Here is a 24,780-nt window from a genome sequence, read left to right as displayed (position 1 = left end):
TGTAGGTGGTTCGCGCTGTGGTTTTCATAACGATATAAGTGGTAAAATCAAACAAACTTATAAAACAAATCGCCGACGATGAATGAATGGGTATGACACGACAGAGTGGAGAGAAAGGCACGCGGGCGCGCCCACACACACACACGCGTTAAGAACACAAGGAAAATCCTAAACAGCTATTGTTGCTTTGAAAATTACACATTGGTGAAAAATATAATGTTTTTAAACGTTTCTTTCGAGTCAATTTATAACTACGACGGTATTTCCAGGTGCGACATACCTTCACAAAGCATGATAGGAATTCTACGTGGGATGAACAACGACGACGAAGACAGCGACACACGACGATACAATTACGACGGACAAACCCCCCGCTTTTCCTTCACCACATTTGGAATGCAACAGGCACATAGTAATAAATACGACAACTACCCAAAACCGCCACCTGACATGACAAAATACATAGCTATGCGAAAGCAGCTAACCCAAGGCAGCGCGCGCCGCCCCTGAGAGAGGTTTGTGCGTCTTGAAAAGCATCGTCAATTGCCCCCGATTGAGCGGCACACACCGTGGGTTTTCGGCCACCAGTGACAGCCTTCTTTCAGAGCAAATCAATCGGAGTGGAGTGTGTGTGTCGATGATAGAGACGTAGGTTAGGAAGAGTTTAATAGCGCATAGAAAACAAAAGATAGGGAAGCGATGTCAGAGAGAAAAACAGGAACACAGAGAGAGAGAGAGCTGAGCTGCATATAGGAATTGTTTTGGGGACGAGTTACGGGACACGGAGAGGGGAAAGGAAGAAAATCTTAAAGCGTGTGTGAGGTGAGAGGTGATCCTTCACAAAACACGATAAGTTCACAATTAAACTAAACAATACGTTAATGAGATAAAAAAACTAAATCTTATTGCTAAACTAATCATAATTCTAGAGCAATACTGCAAACACAAAAGAAAAATAAGTTACACAACACTACACAATCACCAAATATAGCAATAATAGGTAAAATCTAACACGGTAAAAATAAATGAAAAATACAATCGCCGAAAAGCAATCAAGTACTTCGATAACACAGCAGATAGAGAGCACTGCACACTGAATGGTTGAGTGAAATGTCTGCTTATCATTGTAACTTTTGTAAGCCGCCCAGAAAGCTGCGTTTTTTATGTACGTTTGTTAATAAAAAACTAGTTTAAAATTAGATTTCGTAGATAGACACTTTACCCACCATTCAATGCAAATTTGACTACTAAAGTAAGTAAATATATGGAATTGAAGTGAAAAACAAAAATAAACAAACAACCTACATATAGACGCGGTTTAGAAAACTTCTTGCGCGAATGGTATGTTAATGATGGCAATTTTATAGCGCAACACAGTATTGAGGGCGGGAAAAGCAAGAGAAAAAACAATTGCAGCCAAATATGACCACAGCTAGTATTCTATCCTTTAGCTAAAAAAGATCATTTTTTGCTCCGGAACTTTTGAGTTACCCCATTGGACCGATGCGATGAATCAATCAGTGATGTATTGAACATCACAAAAAACGGCCAACTCTCTCGAAGACATTTTTAGTGGCGCTACACAGTAAACCTCACCTCATAGCCTCACAGCGAATATGAGAGTGCATCGTGTACCACAAAACACACCTCAAAAAAACCAAACTATCATCACGGCATCATCTGTACGCACACGGCCCGCACACTATCACATTTTGCGCGCATTTAGCACCATAGCATGGTGCATGGAGCGCAATAAAAATAAATACCACAAGTGCAAAAAAGGACAACGAGCAGTAGAACCCAACCCTTAAAAAATCAGGCAGCAGCCATCGCCAACCATTGCGGAGGCGTAAAACCTGAAGGAAATGGACAAAAAAAACAGTGCACCAGCGCCGCGGTCATCCCCGCACACGGTCCGCCACGCCACAGTGACGGAGCAACAAGATGAACAAGACCCCGTCGTCGTCTTGGGCGCGGCGTTGCGCTGCTGGTGGATGGATTATAAAATAAAAAAAGCATGTTTCAAGGGAACAAGAAACGCAGCTCGTAAATGTCACAAAGGAGCATACACCAAGAGAAGGACCCTGGTGTGTCTGTTGTTGCGCCCACGCGCGTAAGTAATACACGCGGCGGGACACGGACACACAAAAGCGTCAAGGCAAGTTCAAGACTCATGATTTAGCTCTGTCGTGATGCAGCAGCACAGGAAGCGGGAGAAGCGATCGCGAGCGGAGGGACGCGAATGTGACCTGCGCGATACGTCAAGTATGGCGAAACACCAAATCACCCACACATTTGCAGCCCTAGGCGGCGTCGCACACGATGGCGCGCAGAGCGTACGAAATTCGCGCGTTGCATCTCCATCTCTCGCCACAGCGAACGCACAATGCAACTTGCTGTTCAACAACTGCAGCAAACAACCCCAGCGCGCGCGCCATGCCACGGTCGTCTTGAGTGACTTTAGTGAAGGTTATTAACACCGATCATTTATTCTGCGCACCCTCTGCGCCGATGCTTCTCCCCAATTCTTCCCTCACTAACACACTAAGTGCGGCCTCCTCTCTACTTCGTCGTCTTGGTTTTTTCGCCGCAGTTCGCGCGTCCACTCGCGTTCCATTTTGGTCAAGGTGGTGTGTCTTTGCGGCCGTTGACAAAACCGACCGACTGACTGGGCTCACACTGTGTGTTCGAAACGGAACACGAGGATGTGATCATAATACACAAAACATGCAAATGGGAGCTAAGAGATTACTCCAAACGAGTATTGCATTTATCTACTTCCAGAAGATGGAGATGAACTATTTTTTAAACATGAACTTTGCGCAGCACCGAAGATAGACACAAAGGTCAAGCTCCTGTCACATGACAGAGCTGAGCAGTAAAATTTGGAAAGGATACTGCGGTCTGCGTATTTCGTGGGCTAATGAACGTAGTCCTAGAGGATTGGCCCTTTTGACCCCTTTTTAGTAAAAATGTGCAATTGATTTTCTCTTGCTTTTCCGCTGCTGCTACACTCCACTGCCGCTTCGCACACTTAACTCAACCTCCACAAATTACGAAACTGCGAGTAGTGGCCTAAGATTCTTACACAAAGTATTCGTTGTTATTAGTCTTGATTATTATTATGTGCATAGCCTCTTCATGTTGGTGTTATCAAGAACAACCGCACGGACGGGTGTGTAGTTAAGTCTAGTAAAGGGATATTGCTTTTTGTATTTTTCGCTTGTGTTGCATGTGACTATACTTTTTAATAAGATTCAATTTTGCAAGTAATAATAATCAGAATTAAAAAAAAATAACAAACAAACAAACTATGAGAGATAGAGAAAGAGATAACAAATTTACATATTTTGGAAAGACATACGATCCATAAAACACTATCCGAGAGAGATTTCTGTTAGAACTGGACACTTCTCCGCGAAGAGGTGGTGGTGTGTGGTCAAGGGAATGCGCGCGCGCACAATTACCGTACGTTATGTGTAATAAAATAACTCTCAACCGCGAAAAGGGGACATCTACTACGCCTTCAGTTGGCCAAAGGGGGCCCTATGCATTAACAATCGAGCGCTGGCGCGTGTGTAATGAGCTGCGCTCGCGAGCGCGCACTCGATGGTTGAGAGGTCTTGTACACACCACGCCACAAAGAAGCATGATGATTATTGGTTTTGTTTCTTTTTTAGAGGGCAAATTATTCGCGAATCATTAGGGGATTTGCATTCCACACTGGCTGCTTATTATCATCTATCTCTCTCGTTGTTCCAAGCGTATGCGCGGGCGATAGTTGGCGTTTTATGCATCGTAAATCTTGACCAATTTGAAAAAACGGAAAAGCTCGCTTACCTTGTGCGTCTCGATGTTGTCCACCAGCAGCGTCTTGAGCGGCAATAAACGCTTCGTTCTGCTCACGTTCCAACGGCCATTGTGCATACCCTGTGTTGTTGGATGTGCGCATTTTTGTGCAAACGCAGAAACGGTTACGCGACCATTAAATAGTCCCGCAGCAGGATGATGTGGGGTGTGTTACAATAAACGGTCGTACGTAGTGCCGCGACATCGGATTTCGAAAAAGAGAGAACCATAAAATGTAAGATTAGTTTCCCCGTTCGTCAGTGCCGCGTATTCAGGGGTCACATGGTGTGTGGTGCAACATAAACCCGCGTTCGAAGGCGCTAAAATATGAAAATAATCACACTATACCTTGACTAGATACATCGCCACCGTGGCTGGGTCCGGGTTGGTCCAATTCGTCCAGCAGCTCTTCATCGTCGAGCGTTAGATCTTCGACATTCTCATCTTGTACGTCGTCATACTCGTTTTTCGGCTCGATCAACATTTCGCCAACAGATGAGGTGGAGGTCTTGTGGCCACCCCCGCCATCTGCTGCCTCTCGGTGGTGATGGCGGGAGGATTTCACCGAAGAAGCACCGTCGCCGTCATGTTCGTTGTCCGTTAGCTCGTTTCCGTCATCGTGCTCGGTTGCAGCATTGCTGGCTGGGCCGCCGCACCGTTCGTCATCGTCGGAAGACTGTGAGGCTGCTGCTGCGGCGGCAGCGGCTGCGGCTGCAGCCGCTGCTTGTTGCTTCTGTAGCTGCAGTTTGAGCACCTCGGCGGCCTTTCCTTGTTGAACGGTTTCAGTCTTTTTCATAGCGGCGGCTACAGCCACCGCGGCGGCTGAGAGCATGTTTGCGCTGCTAGTGCTGCTCGCGGCTCCGACCGAGGACGTAGTTCCAGCGGCTGCGGCGGCCGCACCGGAGGCACCGCTGGTGGCCGCAGCGTTCGTGCCAGACGCCGTGTGAATTGAATGTGATGAGGAATTTGAATGCTGGTCATGATTATCTATGGAACAATGACCGATAAAAATCAGAGAGTCAATAAAACCATTCGTTGAAAATAATATTTATGAAAACAAGAAACAAAAATCCTTTTGGAAGTTGATTCTCCCAAATGTTAATTCTTATCATACATGTTTCCTCATACGTTACACGATCGATCGACACAAGAGCGCGGCGCTAATCAGTCAAAAAAACAATGACACTACGTCATCTTCTTTTGCTTATTTTCAAAACACTAAAAACGGAACGAGAGGCGATACCAGCATAATCTGCCAAGGCATAAAAAACAGATAAAGAGACCATATCAAGTTGTTGCTCAAGGTTCACACGTCATGAGATATTCGTTGGTGAACACCTTTATAGCTGCAACTCGATCACCTATACAAACCTTCTGCGGAATTTGCAGCAGTGGAATATCTGCGCAATACAATGAAATAGCGCCCGAAATACCGACCATCCGGCCTGATAAGCAGTGGAGGGGTTAAAAGGAAAACCAATGTTCGTGATTCGACAAAAAGCCAATCGAGACCCCAAAAAAACGATGAGCCACCAGAGGGCTCTCTAAGACACAAAGCACGCACTATGCTGCGCTTCATGTAATAGTGCGAGCGCGTCACTCTATGATGACCAATACCGACAGCGATGGGGAGGAGCATAGGCCATGGTATTTACCCTCCTATCACCAAAATAATAGAGAAACATGTTTGATAACGATGATGGAGACATTTTCAATTGAACAAATAATGCTACCTCCTCGTCGGAGGAAACTTCTCGCACGTAGCTCAAAAACGTTCTCTTTTGTTGGTTTTTTTTTGCGATCGCTCGTTCGAGGGCTTTATGGTGAGAGCGTCATAGTGTGTGCTCGGATCCCCAGGCGAGGGATCACTGATTAGATAGCGTCACAAAGCGACCATCCATTTCGTGTGGTGGTAGTAGTTAGGAAAGAAACCCCTTCTCTGCTTACCTATTAGTACGCTGTTCGTATCGACCACACTCCTTCTGCGCACTTTTTTACGCTTTCTCGATGTAGGACTAGTAGAGCCTTCCCGCGAACCAGACACATCCGAATCCAGCAGTTCCGACTTTAAAGGTCGTTTGTTTTCAATCGTCAGACCTGATGCCTGCAGCAGAAGAAAAGCGAAACGTCCATTAGTAAACCAGAAACGCGATGAGAACACACGACTGGGGGCGGCACAGTAGAACGGCCTTTAATCCTTACCTTGTTTGCAGGTACGGGTGGCTGTAGCGTTTTCGCCGCGGAACCCTCGCTCTGTTGCTGCTGCTTCTGCTGCTGTTGCTGCTGTTGTTGGTGCAGCCCTCCCGCGGTAGCCGACGAGGAAGCGGAGCTACGATTGTCGGACAATCCCTTGATCTGCAGGGATTCGGCCGCTTTGAGCAGGGCGGCCAGCTGGTCTTGGGAAATGTTCACCTCGCCGCGGTACATGTAGTCCATCATGGCGCGAAGCTCTTGAAATTTCACATCTTTGAGTATGAAGATTGGATGTTTGTCGTACTGTTGTGAGAGTAGGGTCTATATTTTTTTGGGAAAATAAGACAAATATAACGTTATTTAGTGCACGGGGGGCGGCCAAAAGGTACGGTTATCGCAGAGCGCACATAGTGAGCATTGTAAAAACTTGACTTACCGCAAAGTAGGGACTGCAGGCCGAGAGAACAACTTTGTGTGCCTTCAGGAACTTTCCTTCGGCCGCCAATGTGCAATCGACCAGAGTGCCATTCTCCAGCAGTGTGTCGAACACCGAGATGAGTGTGCTCTGGTGATTGTTCCATCGGAGACAGAACTGCTGATCATCGTCCATGGTGTGGTTCTTGCCTGTCGAGGACTATTTTGTGGTGGTTTTTGTTGTCTTGTTTATTCGTGTCGGTTCTGTAATAGAAAATGATAAAAAAAACACCCATGTTTAGAGAGAATGCCGAATACAGATAAATCAATCACGCAAGTGACGTTTGTTTTTTTCTAAATACATTCAATTTCTGTCCGTTTAAGGATTGTAAATGGCGGCTGTGGCTGCGCGACCCACAGTTGTGGCTAAACAAATGGCATTAGTCATCCATCGCCACCGTGGCGGCGGTGGCTTCGTTTTCCTTTCCCTAAAACCGATGTAAAGCGCGCGGGTTGACATAGTCAGGCGCGGAACGATGACGACGACCTCATCATATACGGGGGAACACTTTTAAGAATAATTGGAAAACATCGCGCGCGCGAACGAACTCGGGGTGACGACCACCGCCAGAGGGCCCAGGAGGCCATTGCTGCCGCCATTTGTACCGATATTATGCGCGACGGTACCTCTCTCTCTCTCCATCTCTCTCGCGGCCCCCACGCGGAGAAGGTGGTATTTCCGATCGCCGTTTCCCCTTTCTTTAGCATCTTTTGGTGGTGTGCGTGGCAAGAAAGCTTAAAATATTTACGTGTGACCCACATAAAGGTATTTGATCCGCGACGGAGCAACACCCATCATCATCATCGTCATCAAGTGACGGCGGGGAACACAAATATGGCGCGACACCTTCCTTTTGCCTTCTTCGAAATGGCCCCACGGCCACCGCCCGCCCGATGACGACGACGACAACAATCACACAATAATCAAAGCCCAACACCATTTGTGATAAACTGCCGGCGCGCTCCTCCCGGGGTCCAGCCACACACACACACGTCTAAAAAGCGAGCAACAAAAGTTAATACTCGTGTGTGTAACGATCGATGATGGTGACCAACAAATTCGTCTATGAAAAGCCAAAAGAAGTACACACAAGGAAATTTGCTTTTCTAATGACGATCAGCTGTCAAAACAACGATACTTTGACAGCTTTGACAATGAATCGCAATAAAGTGTAGCTCCGACCGATCGATTCAACATAATTCATTGAAAAATGTCGCTCCACACAACACAAGTTTGTTGCGAGCCGGAAAAGCTTGGGGTGCTCGATCAACCTCCAATCGCATATCCGAGAGAGCAGGAAAACGATTCAACGCCTCGCATATGACCGAGGGGAAACCCCGGCGAAGAAAATGGCGACTCACTTTAATAAAGGGGGAAAAAATCGGAGGCAAACAAGGCACACAACACAGGAGACCGTTTTCCATTCTCAGTGTGTATACACCGCACCGCACCCATACAAACCCACGGAAGTTGCATGGCTAACGATACCACACCGGAGGCGATTCCTTCGTAACACGGCTGTGTGGTTGTTTGTTGCTGTGCTTTGATTCGAGAATGGAAGTGATACGTGCGTAGCAAACGAATGTGTTGAATGTCCCCGCCGATCGGGGCGTGGTGGTGTGTGTCGCGGCGCACTAGGTTCTAGTGGTTATTGTTTTTGCTCTTTGTTTGCTATAGGACAAAACAACATAAAAAGGACACGTGCGCCAACTTTCATCCCACAAATCACATGAGTGGTGTGCCGACCGATCCCTCTCTTTCGATGATGTTCAAACACTCGCACCCAACACAAGCAAAATCGACGTCGCTGCCGGACACGTTACAACTTGCAAAATTCCCCAAACACCAAAGGGGTGACGGCGGATGTCCAAGCCAAATCAACAACGTTCAACGTGGTCTTGGAGAGTCTATCTTCGTTCTTTTCCTGTTTATGATTTTATGTAAACCGCGAATATACTCATTCACTGGACGTAGATTTTTTTCCTCGACGACAGTGTGTATCCTCGACAATTCCTCGGGAAGAAAGTTCTTCCCATAAGAGATGAAAAAAGCGTCATGCTCAGAATCTTTTAAATGGTACTAGAATAATTAACAGCAACAATAAGAGCCTGTCTCTCAGGACACTCTCGGGGAAGACTGTGGGTCCTCTAAAGAGTCCGAAACAGACAACACATGATCTCAGTAAGACTCCCTCTTACTTCCTTACACCTACGAGGCACACGGAAAAACAACTTGGAAGTCTTTATGTGGCGGGGTGGCGGCTCCTCATCCGCCGCTTCCGCCCGATACACTTTAACCCTCTAAAGCTCTCTCTCTCTCTCTTTCACCCCGCACACAGCAGCGAGAGATCGATCGCGACTCACAGAAAACGAAGCGAGAGTCCCGCCGATCCCGGAGAAACAAAAAAACAATAAATGAAAGGGAAAGAGAAAGAGAGAAGGATCGGATCGGAACGAGAGGGCGCGACGAGCAAATGACGCACAGCAGCAGCAGTTCCTTTCGATTCGCTCTCTACCTCTTTTAGTGCTTTCCACACATAGCCCTCGTACAGAGCAAGCAAAAGCTGATTGTTCTCTTGAAAATTTGCAGGCAGACGGAGGGAGAGCCAAAGGAGGGCTCAACATGTGACGAGCGTGTCTCTCTTTTCCACCACCGCCACCGTACGATCGCCACCCCGTTAGTCAGTCACCGCCGCCGCCGCGCCGCGTTCTGAAACCTCCTCGCGCGCTATGGACAGAGACAGTGTTCGCACACGCATACACTACACACCTCACCTCACACAGCGCACACCCTTGCCGTGTCCCCCCCGCCGACAACATCTCACAGCGGGCGGCACACACAACACACAGTCAACCCAGCAACCTTTCGAAGTACAACCCTCGCGCGGTGGCTTTGCGACGAGACGACGGGTCTCAGAACGCGAAGGACGGGTGTGTGTAGTAGCCCAAAATAAATTCTCAACGGAGGAAGCGAGAGGCACGATCGGTTTCTAGACTGTTCCCCCCTCCGACTGACTGTTCGCATTCTGCCTTTCCATCGTCAAACACAGTCGTCGTCGCCACCGCCAGGGGGCTACGAGAGAGAGAACTTTTTCCCGATGTAGATAACAACACGACTATTCCCACATCTACTACTACTACTACTACTAGTGCCACTGTACACCACCATCCATCACTTCATATGCTCGATCTGCTGCTACTCCGACGCTGAACTCTTCCATGCGGTGGAGATGATAAAGAAGGCGAACAACACAATGGACGACACACAAAAATGGGTAATCACCACACACACACACACACAATCGTAAACTCACGCACTGTTCCTTTTTAGGGGGGTTCATATCAAAGGACACACGGTTGCAACCAAAAATCCATCCAAAAAGTAATGCAAAATGACACCCCGGCAGCCGCCAGCACCAAAATCCAATCCACCAGAGCGCGATCGAAGGAAGGACAAGCGACGATGGCGACGAAAAAATGCAACAGAACAGATCATCGATCATTTATTACCTTCCACGTTGAAATCGCATGCAAGCGCTCGCGCGGTTGGCCCCGTCGGAGGCGGAAAATCAGCTTCCACACACCAAACTTTTGTGGCACTCCACCAAACACACCGTCGCCGCCGCTGCTGCTACACACAGCAGCGCACTCTCGCTCAGCGTGGCTTCTGTTACTCTCTCGCTCGCTCTCCCTTCAATGTGCGCCACTTGACGCCGCGCTCCCGAGCGACCGCGTTCAGCACGGAGCCAACAAGCGACACGATTTAATGGACGCACCGATGGCAACTGAAAGGCAAGCCACCGAAAACTCCACGGAAAACCCTGCACACACAACGCGCGCCCCGCCGTGTGCCTTGTTCTGTGTATCTACACCACTACTACCAACGGGCGCACGCACACCACCCAACGACAGACTGTGTGCGGTGAGAGAGCCGTGCAAGACGGCGGAGTGAGAGCGAGAGCGAGAGCAAGAGGAGAGTGACAAATGGCGCGCGCGAAACACACGCACACACCTCTGCATTGAGCCCCCTTCCCTCCGGCTAACCATATACCCGGCGACTGATGCTACGAAAACACAACGCACGCTCTTCGCTGCTGCTGTGTGATGCACACGTCGCCCCCTGCTCCTGGGCTTGCAACGAGAACTGCTTACTAAATATGCTCACCGACCGACACAGGAGGAGCAAATATTCAAGCTCGAGAATATAGTCAATCATGCGACGAGCAGAGAGTGCGCGCGGTATGACCTCGACCGCCGGAGGAAGACACACACACACGCACGCAGGCAGAGAGCAGCTTGATCGTTCTTCGCGAGCGTCTCCAAAAAATGATTCGAAGGAAAGAAAAGCGAATGAAAAATAAATATGATCCTCCGCGAAAAAAACACACACACGCACACGACGTCCGAAAGGTGGTGCGGTGCTTGCTATCTGCCTCACCCCATTCCGTGAAAAGGGCGACCGAGTGTACCGGAAAAGAAAAGCACACACACACACACACACACACACAGACAGTTGGTTCGATCGTCCTCCGTCGGTGGAGCTCCTGACTCGACCTCCACCGATGGTGATGGAGGGGGAGGCTCATGTTACACGACGACGGAAAAAAGGTGCTGATCGCCTCCTCTCGAGGAGTGTACGAAGAAGAGACACACCAAAAAAAGGGTTAAAGCGCGTTCGGGGCGGGTTGCGTTGCGTGGTTTATTGAAGTGATGAGTGAGGAAGGGAGGGAGGGAGGGGGGCTCATTCACCACCCCACCCACCATCATCTTTTGCAGCGTCATCCGCGCGTTTTCCGTTGTGTGCACAGAGGGGGTTGACAAAAGTTTTACTCGGAACGGACGTGCCGCCGCCAATCGTGCGCGGAGAAGCTTCGCAATACACACGCACGCACGCGCCACACTTTCGATGGTGTGTATGTGTGTGTGTGTGTTCAACATGATCTTCTCGCGAAAGCGACGAACGAAAACTAACCCTTCAGCCCTTTTCCGGTCGAATATCACACATCCCCCCGCATCCAAGTACTGTAGGTTTCAAACTTTTTGAGGACACTACAATCTTGTCCCGTCCGTGTCCGCGGCGTTGCGCACTTTTTTACACCCAAAAGGACAGACTGTTGCATTTGTCAATTGAAGTAAAAAGGGAAATTTCGGGAAACTGACAGCACTCGAGAGAGCATCATGATGCAATCGAATGTGTGATGAAGTTCCAAGAGCAAAAGGAAAGGAAGCTTTCATCACACGCAACAACAGCCGTGTACCCCCGTGTGTCTGAAACCCTGGCTCATCTAGTTTCGCTCGAACAGGAGAGGCATTTTCTGTGCGAGAAAAATGGCGAGCTGGCGGCGACGAGGGTACGCGACGCGTACGTGACCTGAGCCCTGAGGGGATCTCGTTTTCAACATTGTGAACAATTCCTGTCGTTTCCTGTCGCGTCCAGAACCCCGACGGACAGGAAACATGGTAACGGGGCGGCGGCGACCCGATCCTTTTTGTGCCTTCGTTTTCACATCGCTTTTCCTCACACACACGCAACCCCCGGGAGCGCGGCGTCACGCGTTTTGTTGGACGGACATTTTCTTTTCCGAACACGTTCCTTCCACTACTGGAGCCCACTAACACTACTGCTGTGCGCGGATGGCTCCTTTCATTACTACCACCAGCAAGCAAGCAAAGCCCCTTCTCGCGTTCGCAGAAGAGGCGACGCACTACGAACGACGGAGACGAAGAGAGAGAGAGAGACAGATCGAAGGGGATCATCGAAGGGTGTGCTGCCGCCGCTTGCTTTACAAAGTGGCCCAGAGACACTACACAATATAATAAAATCTCTCGAAACTATGCTGGGGAGAGGAACGCACACCTGGGGTGACGCAGACAGCAAGTGAGATAAACGAGAAAAAAAAAACAAACAAAAAGCCACAGATTTATTCCTCTTTTTCCCGTGTGGCAGCAGCAAGGCAACAACCGCACATACTCTGGAGAGCGCGACTTGGGATCAATTATGCGTGCGTGGGATGATGTTGAGCGCGATCGCATTCCTTGCCCTGTCGCGGCTTTGCAAAACTGTCTTTCTAGCGCCTGACTCCGGCTAGATGTGGCACAACACAACCCAACCCATATAAAGAAAGTGGTCCTTTTAGAGAGTTCTAAGCGAATAACGGGAGTTGACAACCGGATCAAAGCTTCGCGATATGCCGGATATATGTGACGATAATGTTCGATTGGTATGTGTCATCAGCTCAACATCCGAGATCTTAAGCCAAGTTTTACTCCGTGGTGTCCCTGACGAGAAACACACTTCCATCTCCACACCCGAAAAAAAACGATCAAAAGAAGCGAACGCGAAAGCTTTCTCGACATTACAACTTTTAAGTATGCAAAAAAGGGACAAAATGAGATGGCCCGCGCTGAGAAGCAGACACATTCATTTATCTACCTGCATCTGCGCTCCCGACTCTGTCCGTCCGTCCGTCCGTGTGTGGTGGAGAAAGGAAAATTTTTCCTTTAAAGCTAAAAAGCGACCGAACATCGAGAAAAAGGGAGCAAAGAGAGAACTGGAGGAAGAAGAAGCGAAAACACGAAACCCCGAGATGCTTTTCGTGGAAAGACGGCGATGGAAAACAACCGACGACGAAAGACGAAAACGGATGACGATGATGATGATGATGATGCTATTCCGCCGCGGCTGTAGTAGACGACCCACAAAGGCACGGGATGGATGATTGGGTGGCACACAAAACGAAGAAACCGACAAAAACATACGAGAAACCGACAAATTAAAAAGACTCCACACGCACACACACACACCCATACACTGTCATCGCGGTGACAGGGATCAACCCCACCACCACGACACAACACGGCAACAGAGCGCACACGAAAAACCACGTCTCCATCATCCTTCCCTCTTTTCCTTTATCTCGCTCTCGCTCTCTGTCTCTTTCTCGCTAAAGACACAAGAGGAAAAGAAATGCGAAATTCGAGACGCAACAACGCAGCTCTCCCCCCACCCTACCGTTTCGGTGTTGTCAAGGGGGCAACCTCAGCAGCATCCTCTTCGCAAACGGGGCACTTAACAAAAAAAGGCCGCTGACGACGATCTTCGGAGCCTCTGCCTGGAAAAGAGGAAGTCGTCCGCGAGGCCGGGACCGGGCAAGAGAAATGGAAAACATTAACCGGAGGGTCCCTCCACACACACACACAACCGACAACCGAAAGCTGAAAGCAACAATCAACACGAAAAGCTGCAAAGGAGATGAAAAAACATCCCGACGAAGCCAGGCCAACTTGATCGTCGTCCAAGGAAAAAGAAACGAAAGAGAGACCGAAAGACGAAGAAAGAGAATGGAAGAAATGGAAATCGGAAGGCAGCTGGCGATGGGACGCGATAAACAGGAACACCGCACACTCAGCCACACACGCGAGAGAGGTACGCCAAACGAAGAAAGACAAGGCAAGACAACAAAAGCAGGCAAAAAAGTGTTTCAGTCACCAAAAAGCACAAAAAGGCGACTCCCAAAAACTCCGGCCGACGACAACGGCCGCCGCCAGGTCAAAAGCATCGGGGTGGCCACTACTACTACCTACACTCCACCCCTTAAGGTGACAGCCACCAACGGGCGGGCGGGCACACACAAATTTGGGCATGAAACTCAAAAGAGGGCCTCCGAGAAGGCAGGCCGCGAGCGGCGGGGCAACATAATAATGCAAAGTTTTTTGTTTTTTATTTAAAGGTGGTGTAGCCGGGGGCTTGGGTTGTGTTGTGTGGGTTGATCTGTTCCCTTCGGAGGAGAGAGACAGAGACGGATAGACAGAGATCGATCGATCGGATCGGTGCGCCTGCCTCCCCCGCCGTTGCTTTTGTGGTTTCGGCGGCGACGGCAGCGACGGCGGCTTCCACCGAAATTCCTTGCACGAAAAATGATTTATCTTTCCCTGTCGCCCAACCCTTTGCCAATCCAGGGGAGGTGGGAGGCGAGGACCCCGAGGAGAAGCCCGCTAAGAGATCATTCGCCTTTGGGGCATCATTCCACACCACACAGCCTTCTCCCTCATTGGTACCACCCCAGGTTTTGGCAACTGTCCCCGCTGGGGCTACTAAAGAAGTTGTCGTTCAAAGAAGGGAGCACCGAACTGGCATGTGGTAAAAGAGAAAACACGTCACCCAACAGCAGCAGTAGCCGCCGTCGGGAGAACTGGGATTGTTTCGCCGTGTTTCATTTATGATTTTCGTCCCATTTTCACCACCCACTCCAAGACACACTCCAAATACGGGGACGGATTTCACAAAAACAAAGATCACAGTCGCGGAAAGGATGCGCGCGCCATCCGAAAAAGGGTGATAATTGGTGAAAAATAGACGAGCGCGTGGCCGCAAACCCAAACACCATCATTAAGTGGTGAGCGTTGGTGACGCAAAAAAATCAACCCGGGGGGAAAGTGTCGTCTTGCTACGGAAATAATACAAAATAGCAACAACAACAACAACAGATCGTCACAAGTCCATTTCTGCTGCGCATAAAATCCTCATCCTTCTCCAACACAACGCAGCACAACGCGACCAATCCATCATCCGGAAGAGATCCCGCCGCGCGGCGGTGCACCACTCCCGGCCTGCCTGCCTGTACCGTCGCTCTTTCAGGGGTTGGTGGGTAATTTCCTGCGAAACGCTTTTGGGACACACTCCCGTGTGGCACCACACCCGGTTCGCCCGGTCGTCGTGTGGCGGCAGCACCATTTTCTCCTGCGCATGAGCATGGCGCGGCGACGACGGCACCCCAATCGGTCGTTCGTGTGGTGTTGGTGTGCGTGCAGATCCTCCTTCCAACACACACGCCCCAGAGACGGAACAGACTAGCGGAGAGAGTCGCCAGATGTTGGCTTCCCGAACGGAAAGCTTCCCAAAATCGGCTGCTTTGACTTTTCGCCAACCATTTTCCGGACACAGCACCCCCTTTGCTGTTAAGAACCGCCGTGAATCTTTATTCTCCCGTAACCCTCCACTCTTTCTCTTACTGGCTCATTCTCTCTCTGTCTGTCAACAAGGTGATCGTTGCCCGCAGTTTTCCTCGAAAAAAAGGCGCTCGACGACGCCAATTCACTAGTGTCCCCTGTCGCTCCCGGAGACAGAGGGCCACGCGGCGCGAACAACAAAATGGTCGCCGTCTCGAGGCTGGCGCAACCAACATTGAGAGGAGGAAAAACCCCTTACATCCGGAGGGGTTCCGGCGGTGGTTGGTTGTGTGTTCACCCGCCCATGGGGGGTTCGCGATCTCGAGTATGCTGGGGTGCCGAAGCCGATGAAACCAACACACACACAGCAAACAGAGGCGTTCGCCATATAGATCCATCATTGGCAGCCGCCGTGGAGAGAGCTCGAGGGTGATCCCCATCGGTGGTGATTCAACATGCGCCGCAGCACACAACGGCACGGGGCACAATTACCTGCAAAACGGAGAGCGAGGACACACGCATACCAAGCACGCCGGAGCAGGCACACACACCGTGAAAGAGGGTCCTGCGCCACATCGCACACAACCAGAAGAAGGAGCGCACACGGGGTGACGCTCGAAAAGATCCACAGGATCCTCGCGTCCTTCCCATTGGCCAGTTTTCCTCCTGCTGACACACACATACACAGTGAGGAGTAGCGTTTGGCAACTACGCCGTGACCGGGAACTAGGGGAGGGAGGTGATATTCAGTCCCCCTTGCAGCAATCCGTGTGTCCGTGTCGAGCGGAAAGGATATTTTCTGCCAGCGAGAAGGTACAGTACTGGCAAAGCGCGTTGCTGTTCTCATGCTTTTCTCTACCCCAAGGGCCCGCGCGCGCAATACAACGGACTAAATCCCCTCTCGCACGTGGCTCTTCTGGTGGCCCTCCGGTGGCCCTGGGGTGGTGTGCTAATACTACCACCAGAACCGGCAGAGGCGCGACCAGCGCGATAGATCCCTCCTTCTGGCGATGTGCGCGAGAGCGAGAAAGATCAATCATTTTGCGGCGCGTATCTTTGCGCGATCGGAGAGGAACTCGGGGGAACTCGGTGGGAAATTCGAATGGCGGGTGGAAATGTGACAAACACTTCTTCTTCCTTCCAGCGACTCAGACATCGTCCCTGCTGCTGTTTTAATATCGATCGAAGCGGGAAACTAGCCCCGCCGAGAGAATCCCGCGTCAAGCTAGGATCGGCCCCGGCTGCTGCTCTTCGCACCTGGGGATCCCGCGGGGAGGGCAGGCAGATACATTGGCATGGACTTTTGTGTTTTCTTCACACTTTGGCTTTGGTCTTTTCGGCCCCCTCTCAAGCTGCACTAATTGGCCTGGCTTTCAGCAACATTATGCTAAGGCGTACTTCTTCCTTTGGAGCTATAGATTTGGTTTCGCTGTTTAAAATAATGCGTAGTTAAGATTTTTTACATTATCCTAGATGTGCCCCGCACACACACACACACACACACGTTGAAGCACCAGGAACAGATAGCGGCTTTCGCTGTGGTGATCCCTACACTCTGCACAGCAGGGGCCAGGAAGGAGGACCCACATCCGGACCGAGCGAAGAAGGGCCTTCTTTGGGCCGAAAGTATTGCGCTGTTCATTTTACGGTTCCAACCAACAACAAGCCAAGCGCAAGAGCAAGGGCGATCGTCTTGTGTTGTATCCAACGAACCCAACAGACACACACACCAAACCATATCCAAAGGCAGCCCCTTTTTGGGTACATGCGCACACACACACCCGCCCGAGGAGGTTTGTAACCGGCGTTGTCGTCGTTGAAGGTAACACAGAAAATCGTGTGCCACCCCTAAATGGCCCAAATGTAAAAAAAAATACCCGAAACCCGCTGCCGACAGGATCACGGGTTCGAGGGGGAAAACGAACGCTGAAAATGTGCACCCCAAAAAGCCCAGCGGACCCAGGGAACGGTCGGAAGCATCAACGGCTCAGAATGGAAGCAGGAAAATGGGCATTGAGCGCGAGCGAGAGAGAAGAGGGTAAGAAAGAAGAGCCAAGGCCAAGGGAACCAACGACACGACCGATGTTTCCTCCCCGTGTGGCCACCGCCGGCGGGCGGACACAGGAAAACGGTGGTGGTGGTATATGGTGGCCGTCCGTTTTTGGGTGTGCTTTGTTTCGCGCACCGTTTCGTGTCCTATCCCCGATCTTCGTTGGTTCCTCTTTCTACTACCCCCGGGACACGGCGGCGCTGAACCCCACAATAAATCCCTCGGCTGCTGCACCACGTTTAGTGTGTGTCCCTCGTCGCTACCTTCGCTTTCGGCCCATCGATAACAACATCCCCCGTGCGGTGCCAACAACCCCTAAAAAGGGACGCTGTCGCTCGGATCGGGTCGGTAACAGGCCTTAACAGCATCCCGCCGGGGTTTACCCCGAGGAGAGCTTCACAGACAACCCCGGCACACACACACACACGTACCACAGCAGACGGCGACGCCACCACGCACCCCCTCGTCGAGCGTCCTTTAAACATACGCCCTCTGCCAGGCGTTCTCTCGCCCGTCCGGACCTTCGCAACTTGATTTTACTTTTTCAATCACCGCACACACAAGGGTGCTGGGCTGGGCTGGCCGGATGGCGGCTGGTTCCTGCTCCAAGCCGGGTGTTTCCGCCGTACATTCATCCCTCCATCGACCCACACCCCTAAAAAGGAACCCCGCCAGTCAGCCAAACAACGGCCGCCGCGTGGACCGCGATCCAAGCAGAACACCTCTCGTTCTGGCTCTCTGCTGACTGGCCCGGGGTACGACGGAGCATCGAGCGGATGTCCCTTCTTCACGCTTCGCGCACAACGCACACCCCGCCGCCGCCGGGTGCATATGCGTTGCCGCGCGCCACACACAACAATAGCGAACAGATGGCCAGGTTTTCCACGGGCAGCGCGCGCCGCCCGGTATCCCTTTTTTCCGCCGGAGAGGATCAAAAACATAAGGGGGACCCATGGCGGTGGCCAACTTGCGTGCGGGCGCCCATGCAAAAAAAACCGAAAGGAAAGAAAATGCACGAGGCATATTATTCAGGAGCACACGAATCGTGGCAGCTGCGCGCCGGGCTGGGCCCCCTGGTAGTTAGGGAGACACCACCACACGACGCCGCCGCTGTATGGATGCATTTTCAACAACGTAGCAGGCAGTTCCCCCCTCGGTGGACATCATCAACAAGGCTGCGATCCAGCCCCGGGGGGTTCCTCGCTTGGTGCGCGCAAATAAGGTCCGCTCCCTTCGACGGTTGGGGTTCACATCAGGACCACCATTTTCCACTCCTTGTACTGTTTCCTCTGAAGGAGTTAGAACGCCTGCTGTCGATTGGATTCGGGGTTTTCGGGGTGCCCTTCAGAAGAGGTACACTCTAAAACGGAAAGCTACTGTGGCAAAAAATGGAACGGGATACTTCTTCTTCATTTTTTGGCGCTACAACCGCTGAGCAGTCTTGGCCTAGCACCAGAGACAATGTTAATCTCTGATGCTCTTCTGTAACATTTAATTTTTTACGGACGGGATTGTTAGCCCCGCGCCAACCCCCCTGTCACGCCGGTATCGGGAATCGAAACCATGGCCGGTTGAGTTACAACCGATCCCGGGATTCGAACCACGGCCAGCTGCGCTGACAGCGAAGAGCGTTACCGACTGCTCTATCAGCGGGGGAACGGGATACAATTTTCTTTAATTATCGTTGTGTGTTGGTGGCCACGAATCAATTCCCTCTTTAAATGGTCAAACTACTGTCAACAATGAATAATATTTGGGTGTCAGTCATATAAACAAATGCGTAACACGCTTTGTTTATGACGTTTGACGGCGACAAAAACATCGCCGGGCGATGTTTTAAAACGACATACAAGCGAGAGGCGAAGAGGTTTTATTTTCTTTCGAACCAGAAGAATAAAAAGAAAGTAATTTTTTGGTCCTGCTAAACCACACCGTTAACAACGTTTTTTCCGTAATCTTAAGCGTTAATGTTTGGTTCAACTTTTTCGTGATGTTTTTGCATCACATTGTTGTGATCAGTTCGTGATTTGACGTCTGGCTGCTCACTAAACTCAAGCGACCGCTCCTTTATGGACACCTTTTACAGTCAATAGTTGAGCTAAGGGCCAAAACGAAGAATGTGTTGAAGGATATTCCCAAAAAATAACTTAGAATCTTTTCGAAAATATTGCATGGAGTAGGGATCACTGTAAAGGTGATGACAGAGATTTAGAAGAATGATTTTTCGACTTAAAAGCGAGTAGAAAACCAAGGCTTACAACATGAGGTGCCAACCAACCAACGATTGGACACTCGGAGAACGGGGTATGCCAAACATTGTCACACTTGGAAGCATAATCGCATTTTCTTTTCCTTGTTCTTGTTCCTGCGTTCCACCCAACCGGGAGGAAAACGGGTTCCCTGATTTTACTTTTCACTATGTGTGTGTGTGGTGTGGAACATATTAGTTCTACATTTTCGACACAGCTTGTCGAAGGTGAACCGAACACACCATAGCAAGAGCATTGAAGGTAAATTATGTAAAAAAAAAAAGGTCAATTGTACAAAGCACGAGTCGAAGGCCATTCTCCGGGGCGGTGGGGAGGCTCAGCAGTTATGATGCACAGCACCGCGCGCGCGCTAAGCCACACTCTGCTAACAGCCACAACGCAATGTGCGCGCCACACACTAGAAAATGTTTCACGCTTAACGAACTGATATGCGTAGTTAACGACGTGAGCACAGCGGGAAAAAAATGTGTCATTAGCATTTGCGGCCACCACAACACGGTGCTGGTTCGTGAAGTACGTGGCACGCACGCACACACACAGCGAGCGAGCGAGCGAAGAAGCTGTGGCGCTTTTCCTGGAAGGTTTTTCAAGGGAGTCTGTCTCCTAAAACAGAGAAACCTCGGAATGGAGATGCTGCAAAGCTTGCCACACGCAACAAATACATAATCACTTTTTGCCACACACAAACACGGGCACATCTCATAGGAGAACATCAACATAATACGCCTGGTGAAGGTCACCCATGGGCTGACGGCGGGCGACTAACCACCAACTAACCATTTAGCCTTAGCCCTGAGACTCGAGACACGCTCTGCTCGGAGACATGTGTGGCTCCGCTCGTTCAACATGCCTCCAATTAGCCTGTTTATGACGCCCGCTCGATGGCGAGCGGTCAGTCTGGGAGGGCGCGGATACAGAAACAAGACAACTCTATGATAAATGTACTAGCGCGCGGCACTCCATCTCCAAGCGGAAAAATAGTGTGTCGAGTTGTGTGTCGGTCTGCGCCGTGTACTCGGCGAGAAGTGTAACTTCCTCTAAAGGAGTGTGTACGCTTCCCACATGCCTTGTGTTTGTCATCGTCGATCGGTCGATGGATTTTCCATACCTCCCCATGTGCCTGAAAGGGTATATTGGGGTTCATTAAATCATGTTTGACATTTGAGGCATATTTTTACATGCCCAATTAACACAAACAGGCAGAGACCGACACAATGAGTTTGAAAAAGCTGCGCTCTTCCGCGCAAAAAACACCTTTTTTCCACTCAAAGGTACACACGTGTTGGAAAACGATCTATGCGATCGACAGGGGGCCACCGCGAGTGGCTAGGTAGAGGAGATGAAGGGCGCCGCCACCGCGCGGACAAGTGGCCTGCCGCTGAGCGGGAGAGAGAGAGTGAGATCATGTAAAATAATCATAAATATAACATGCAAACAACAACTATACATCTCAAGGTCAACTTCCTTGGACGCTTCTCAACAGACGACGACGACGACAACGGAGAGCGGAGCTTGGAAGTGACGCGCCAAGTTCTATGTTTGAATGTATGTTAGTAGGCAGGCGCTACACTTGCGCGAGAGAAAGACAGAGAGGGAGCACGGTCGGTGGCGGCGTGTGCAAATATCACGTCCATTGCCGGATGACGCCCCGAGAGTACGGGGAAATGAATGTTGCGCGGAAAGTGGACCCAGACCAACCAACACACCCCAACCCAACGAGATCGCGCATTGCGGCGGCGGGGAGGGATTTCTGATTAGTTAGTTGAATTAGGAATTGACCAACGGGGCGCCGCCGCCGCCGACGGATGCAGTAGTCTCTCTGCACCCCAGAGAGCGCGACGACAACGATTAATGCGCGACAACCACACCACCATCGAAACACACACACCGAGGAACTCAAAAACTCTTGCCCACTACATTTCAGGTGCCTTGCAACTACGCACGCGGGGGGATTAATGTTGCACTGCGCTGCCGACGTCGAGACGACGGAAACAGGTATTCTTCGTGCGCACGGAAAGACCCTGAAAACATGACATATCAAAGGACGGGTGGGTGGGGAGCTAACCTCCACCCGCTGCCATTGAAAACTCTTTGTGCGTGGTGTTGTGGCCGCGGCGACGGCGGCAGCCTGCGCTTTGCACAGTAACGATCACCACCACACATCACGAGAGGCGCATGCATAAAAGCGATGTGGATTTTCGGAAGCAAAAAAAACCCGTGCGCATATTACCCCCTTGCGTATCGCGAGACCATTAGGCGGGCGGCGGGCGTGGTGGGCAGAGGAGCGATTATTCGCTGACATTGGAACGCGAGCGGTGCCGAAGGCACGCGAAAACTCCAACCGGGCATAGAGTTATGAGCAGAGGCACTACACACGTCAGAGAGGGCGAGGGTCGAAAGCAATATAGACCCCAACAACCGAGGGAGAGCCAGGAGGCGGCGACACAGAAGGGAGCGAGAGAGCCGTGTGTTTCATTAATTGGTAAATCCAATATTTGCTGCCTTCGCGGCACGCAGCAGCAGAGATTGTTTCCCTCTAAGGTCGGGCAGCATAAGCATAGCGCGTCAATGCTAATGGCTTATGCAAATTCCACACACAAACCCCGGGCGCGCGCGCCTCGCATGTTCCTCCTTCCCCATTTCTTTCCGATTTCTTTTCGACCGCACATTCTACGGCTTTTCTGGGACACGGAGAATTGAGGTTTCTCCAAAAAAAAAATCGCCCCATCGTCTGGAAAATTTGCAGCCTCAATGTTAAAAGAGAGCTTTCACAGATGAACTTGAAGAAAGAAGTTATGCATTATGCTATCCTCTCTTTTAACATCTATTTTCCCTATAAAAAAGGGCTGTCAGAGACCACATGGCGACCGTTACCGTTGGAGGGAAAAGCGAAGAAATTTAAATCGAACACGCACAGCGCGAGGATTTTTGGGGCGCTTTTCCTATCTGCTATTTCCAGAAGCATCATAATTTGGTCGCAAGGCGAACCGTGTTGGAGGAAGATCGTGCCGTGGCCACAGCATGTGCGTAGTAGCACGGCGCGCGCGCGCGCCTCATGATTTTCTACCAACTCTGCGCTAAGGCTGCGACCAGCGCGCGCGCAATAGTGTTAGTGTGTGGAAAGCACTTATGGGCTCAGCGCGCGCGTGTTTGTGTGTGCTTAGTATTGTGTTCGAAAAATATTCGAGAAGGAAACCCAGTCATCCATTAAATGTGCGCGCGCGGCGCGGCGCGGCCTACTTAAGGAAGGTGGTGCTTTTTCAGTGTTAATGCGCGCCTTCGCCGATGGCGGCGGCGCTTCCTCCTTCTCTCTTTCTCCCCCCGCCACACAGAGAGCGATCTCCACCGTCTCTAAAATACTGTGTTTTTTACCCTCACGACGCGACAAAATGTAGTCGACAGTCGCGAAGGAGAGCACGCGCGCGCGCGCGCAGCTGCACTACCTCCTCCTCCTTTTGCTGGTGGGTTCCACCGCCGCCTCGTCAACCCTTCTTTTTCCTGCTCTAGTGTGGTTAAAACTTGCGGACCGTGCGCGGCGCGAGAGTGAGATAGTCTCACTCGACCCTTCCTACTACTACCTGCTGCGATCCCTTTCCCTGGCGCACTCACACACGCACAGGGAGGCATGTTTATGCATACATATCAGCACGCGCATACAACATTATTAACATACATGTGCGCGCGCGGCGCACCGCGCAAAGGTAGTGAACGGCGGCGGCGACGACGTCGTTCTGCCATTTATGTTCCTTCCGTCTTTCCCTGACCGACCGCCCGCCGCTCCACACTCACCATAGGCTTCGTCAGTAACCCCTCCACCCTGACCCACTCTACACTGTGGCCACACAGCTACACAAAAAGCGATGCGAATTCCATTGCGACATACACGCCTCGCGATCACGCGACCCCAGCATAGACACACAGGCTGTGGCGCGTCGGATCCGAGTGTAGCCAACCCACGCGCGTTGTATGTAGGTGGAAGAAGAACACACCCGAAACCCACCGCCGCCACGGCAGGAGAAGGACTTGGCGAGGCGTAGTGTTTTATATCGTCGTCGTCGTCCACACATCCATCGGGTGCCCTTGCTCGTCATTGCACGCGCGGGCCAAGTTTTAGTGAGCCAACCGACCCCTTCCATCATCACGGTGCGCAGCAAGCCTCCAGCCCCACGGCGCAAACACGGAGCATAGCGGGAACCCCTTTAAGCGAGTTTGTTTTTTTGGTTCGGTTCGCTCGACTCCGAAAAACCCTCCGGGCGGCGCTCGTACCGACTATGGAAGAGAGGATGACATCATCGTCCAGCCATCCATCCTTCCATCGCCGAGATCGCCGAGATCGCCGGAGGCCCAAAGCATATTGCGGGGCCCGCGGGTCGAACTTGATGATCCGCCGCGCGCCTGCCTCTCCGACGAGAGGCGAAGAAAGTGATTTATCTCCATCGATGGAGAGACCAACCGCACACACTCTAGAGACCCATCATGATCATCATCATCATCGTGAACGTCATCAGCGGCGCAAACTACTTTTTGCCTTCGTGCCTCCGTGAGCGGCCTCTGTGCTGCGGCTGGACATATTCGAGCGCGATCGCCTCGGGATGGAGTCTTCTTTTCTAAAAAAAGAATATTCTGTGATGTGAAAGAAAACCCTCCGAAACCCGAGAAGAAAATGGTCCGTCGGTCCGACGTGGCCTCCTTCCTTCGCTGGGGAAAAATTCCCATTTTGGGCTGACCCCGCCGACACCGGCGACTCTCTTTGGGTTTGTCCGCACTCTCTCTCGCTCTCTTGCGCTCGAGTTTTCAGTCCCTGCCGCCGCCGTGTGGCTACTAGAGATCTCCTCAACCCGTCGTCGTGTTTCCCGCATGAAGCCTCTCAACCCGGGCTCTTTCTGTCTCGCTCCTCCGCCGCGCCCTCTTTCTCTCTGACCGATAAACCCTCGCTTTCGTTGAGCTATTCGCAGAATCTAACGATCCTCGAACACACACACTGACCAACGCGCC

General features: G+C 51.1%; 1 protein-coding gene across 2 annotated transcripts in view; it reads right to left on the bottom strand.

The window, feature by feature from the left end:
• LOC128277854 (longitudinals lacking protein, isoforms F/I/K/T-like) overlaps nt 1–24,780 on the bottom strand; it is a 51,097-nt gene that overhangs the window by 23,946 nt on the left and 2,371 nt on the right. Inside the window, exons 1-6 of one of the 2 annotated variants that reach the window (XM_053016436.1) lie at nt 10,027–10,196; nt 6,479–6,720; nt 6,052–6,363; nt 5,797–5,953; nt 4,198–4,836; nt 3,841–3,930 (exon numbers count right to left, since the gene is read on the bottom strand). In XM_053016436.1, coding sequence (XP_052872396.1) covers nt 3,841–3,930; nt 4,198–4,836; nt 5,797–5,953; nt 6,052–6,363; nt 6,479–6,652 — 1,372 coding nt within the window. In that variant the 5' untranslated portion in view covers nt 6,653–6,720; nt 10,027–10,196. Of the gene's footprint in view, nt 1–3,840; nt 3,931–4,197; nt 4,837–5,796; nt 5,954–6,051; nt 6,364–6,478; nt 6,721–10,026; nt 10,197–24,780 lie in introns of those variants that run through there. The other variant, XM_053016435.1, reaches the window with a different exon arrangement.

Source organism: Anopheles cruzii, chromosome 2, assembly GCF_943734635.1.
Source record: "Anopheles cruzii chromosome 2, idAnoCruzAS_RS32_06, whole genome shotgun sequence".
Classification (NCBI taxonomy): Eukaryota; Metazoa; Arthropoda; class Insecta; order Diptera; family Culicidae; genus Anopheles; species Anopheles cruzii.
The sequence above is the reverse complement of the archived record's forward strand: the minus strand, read 5'-3'. Positions and strand labels throughout refer to the sequence as shown.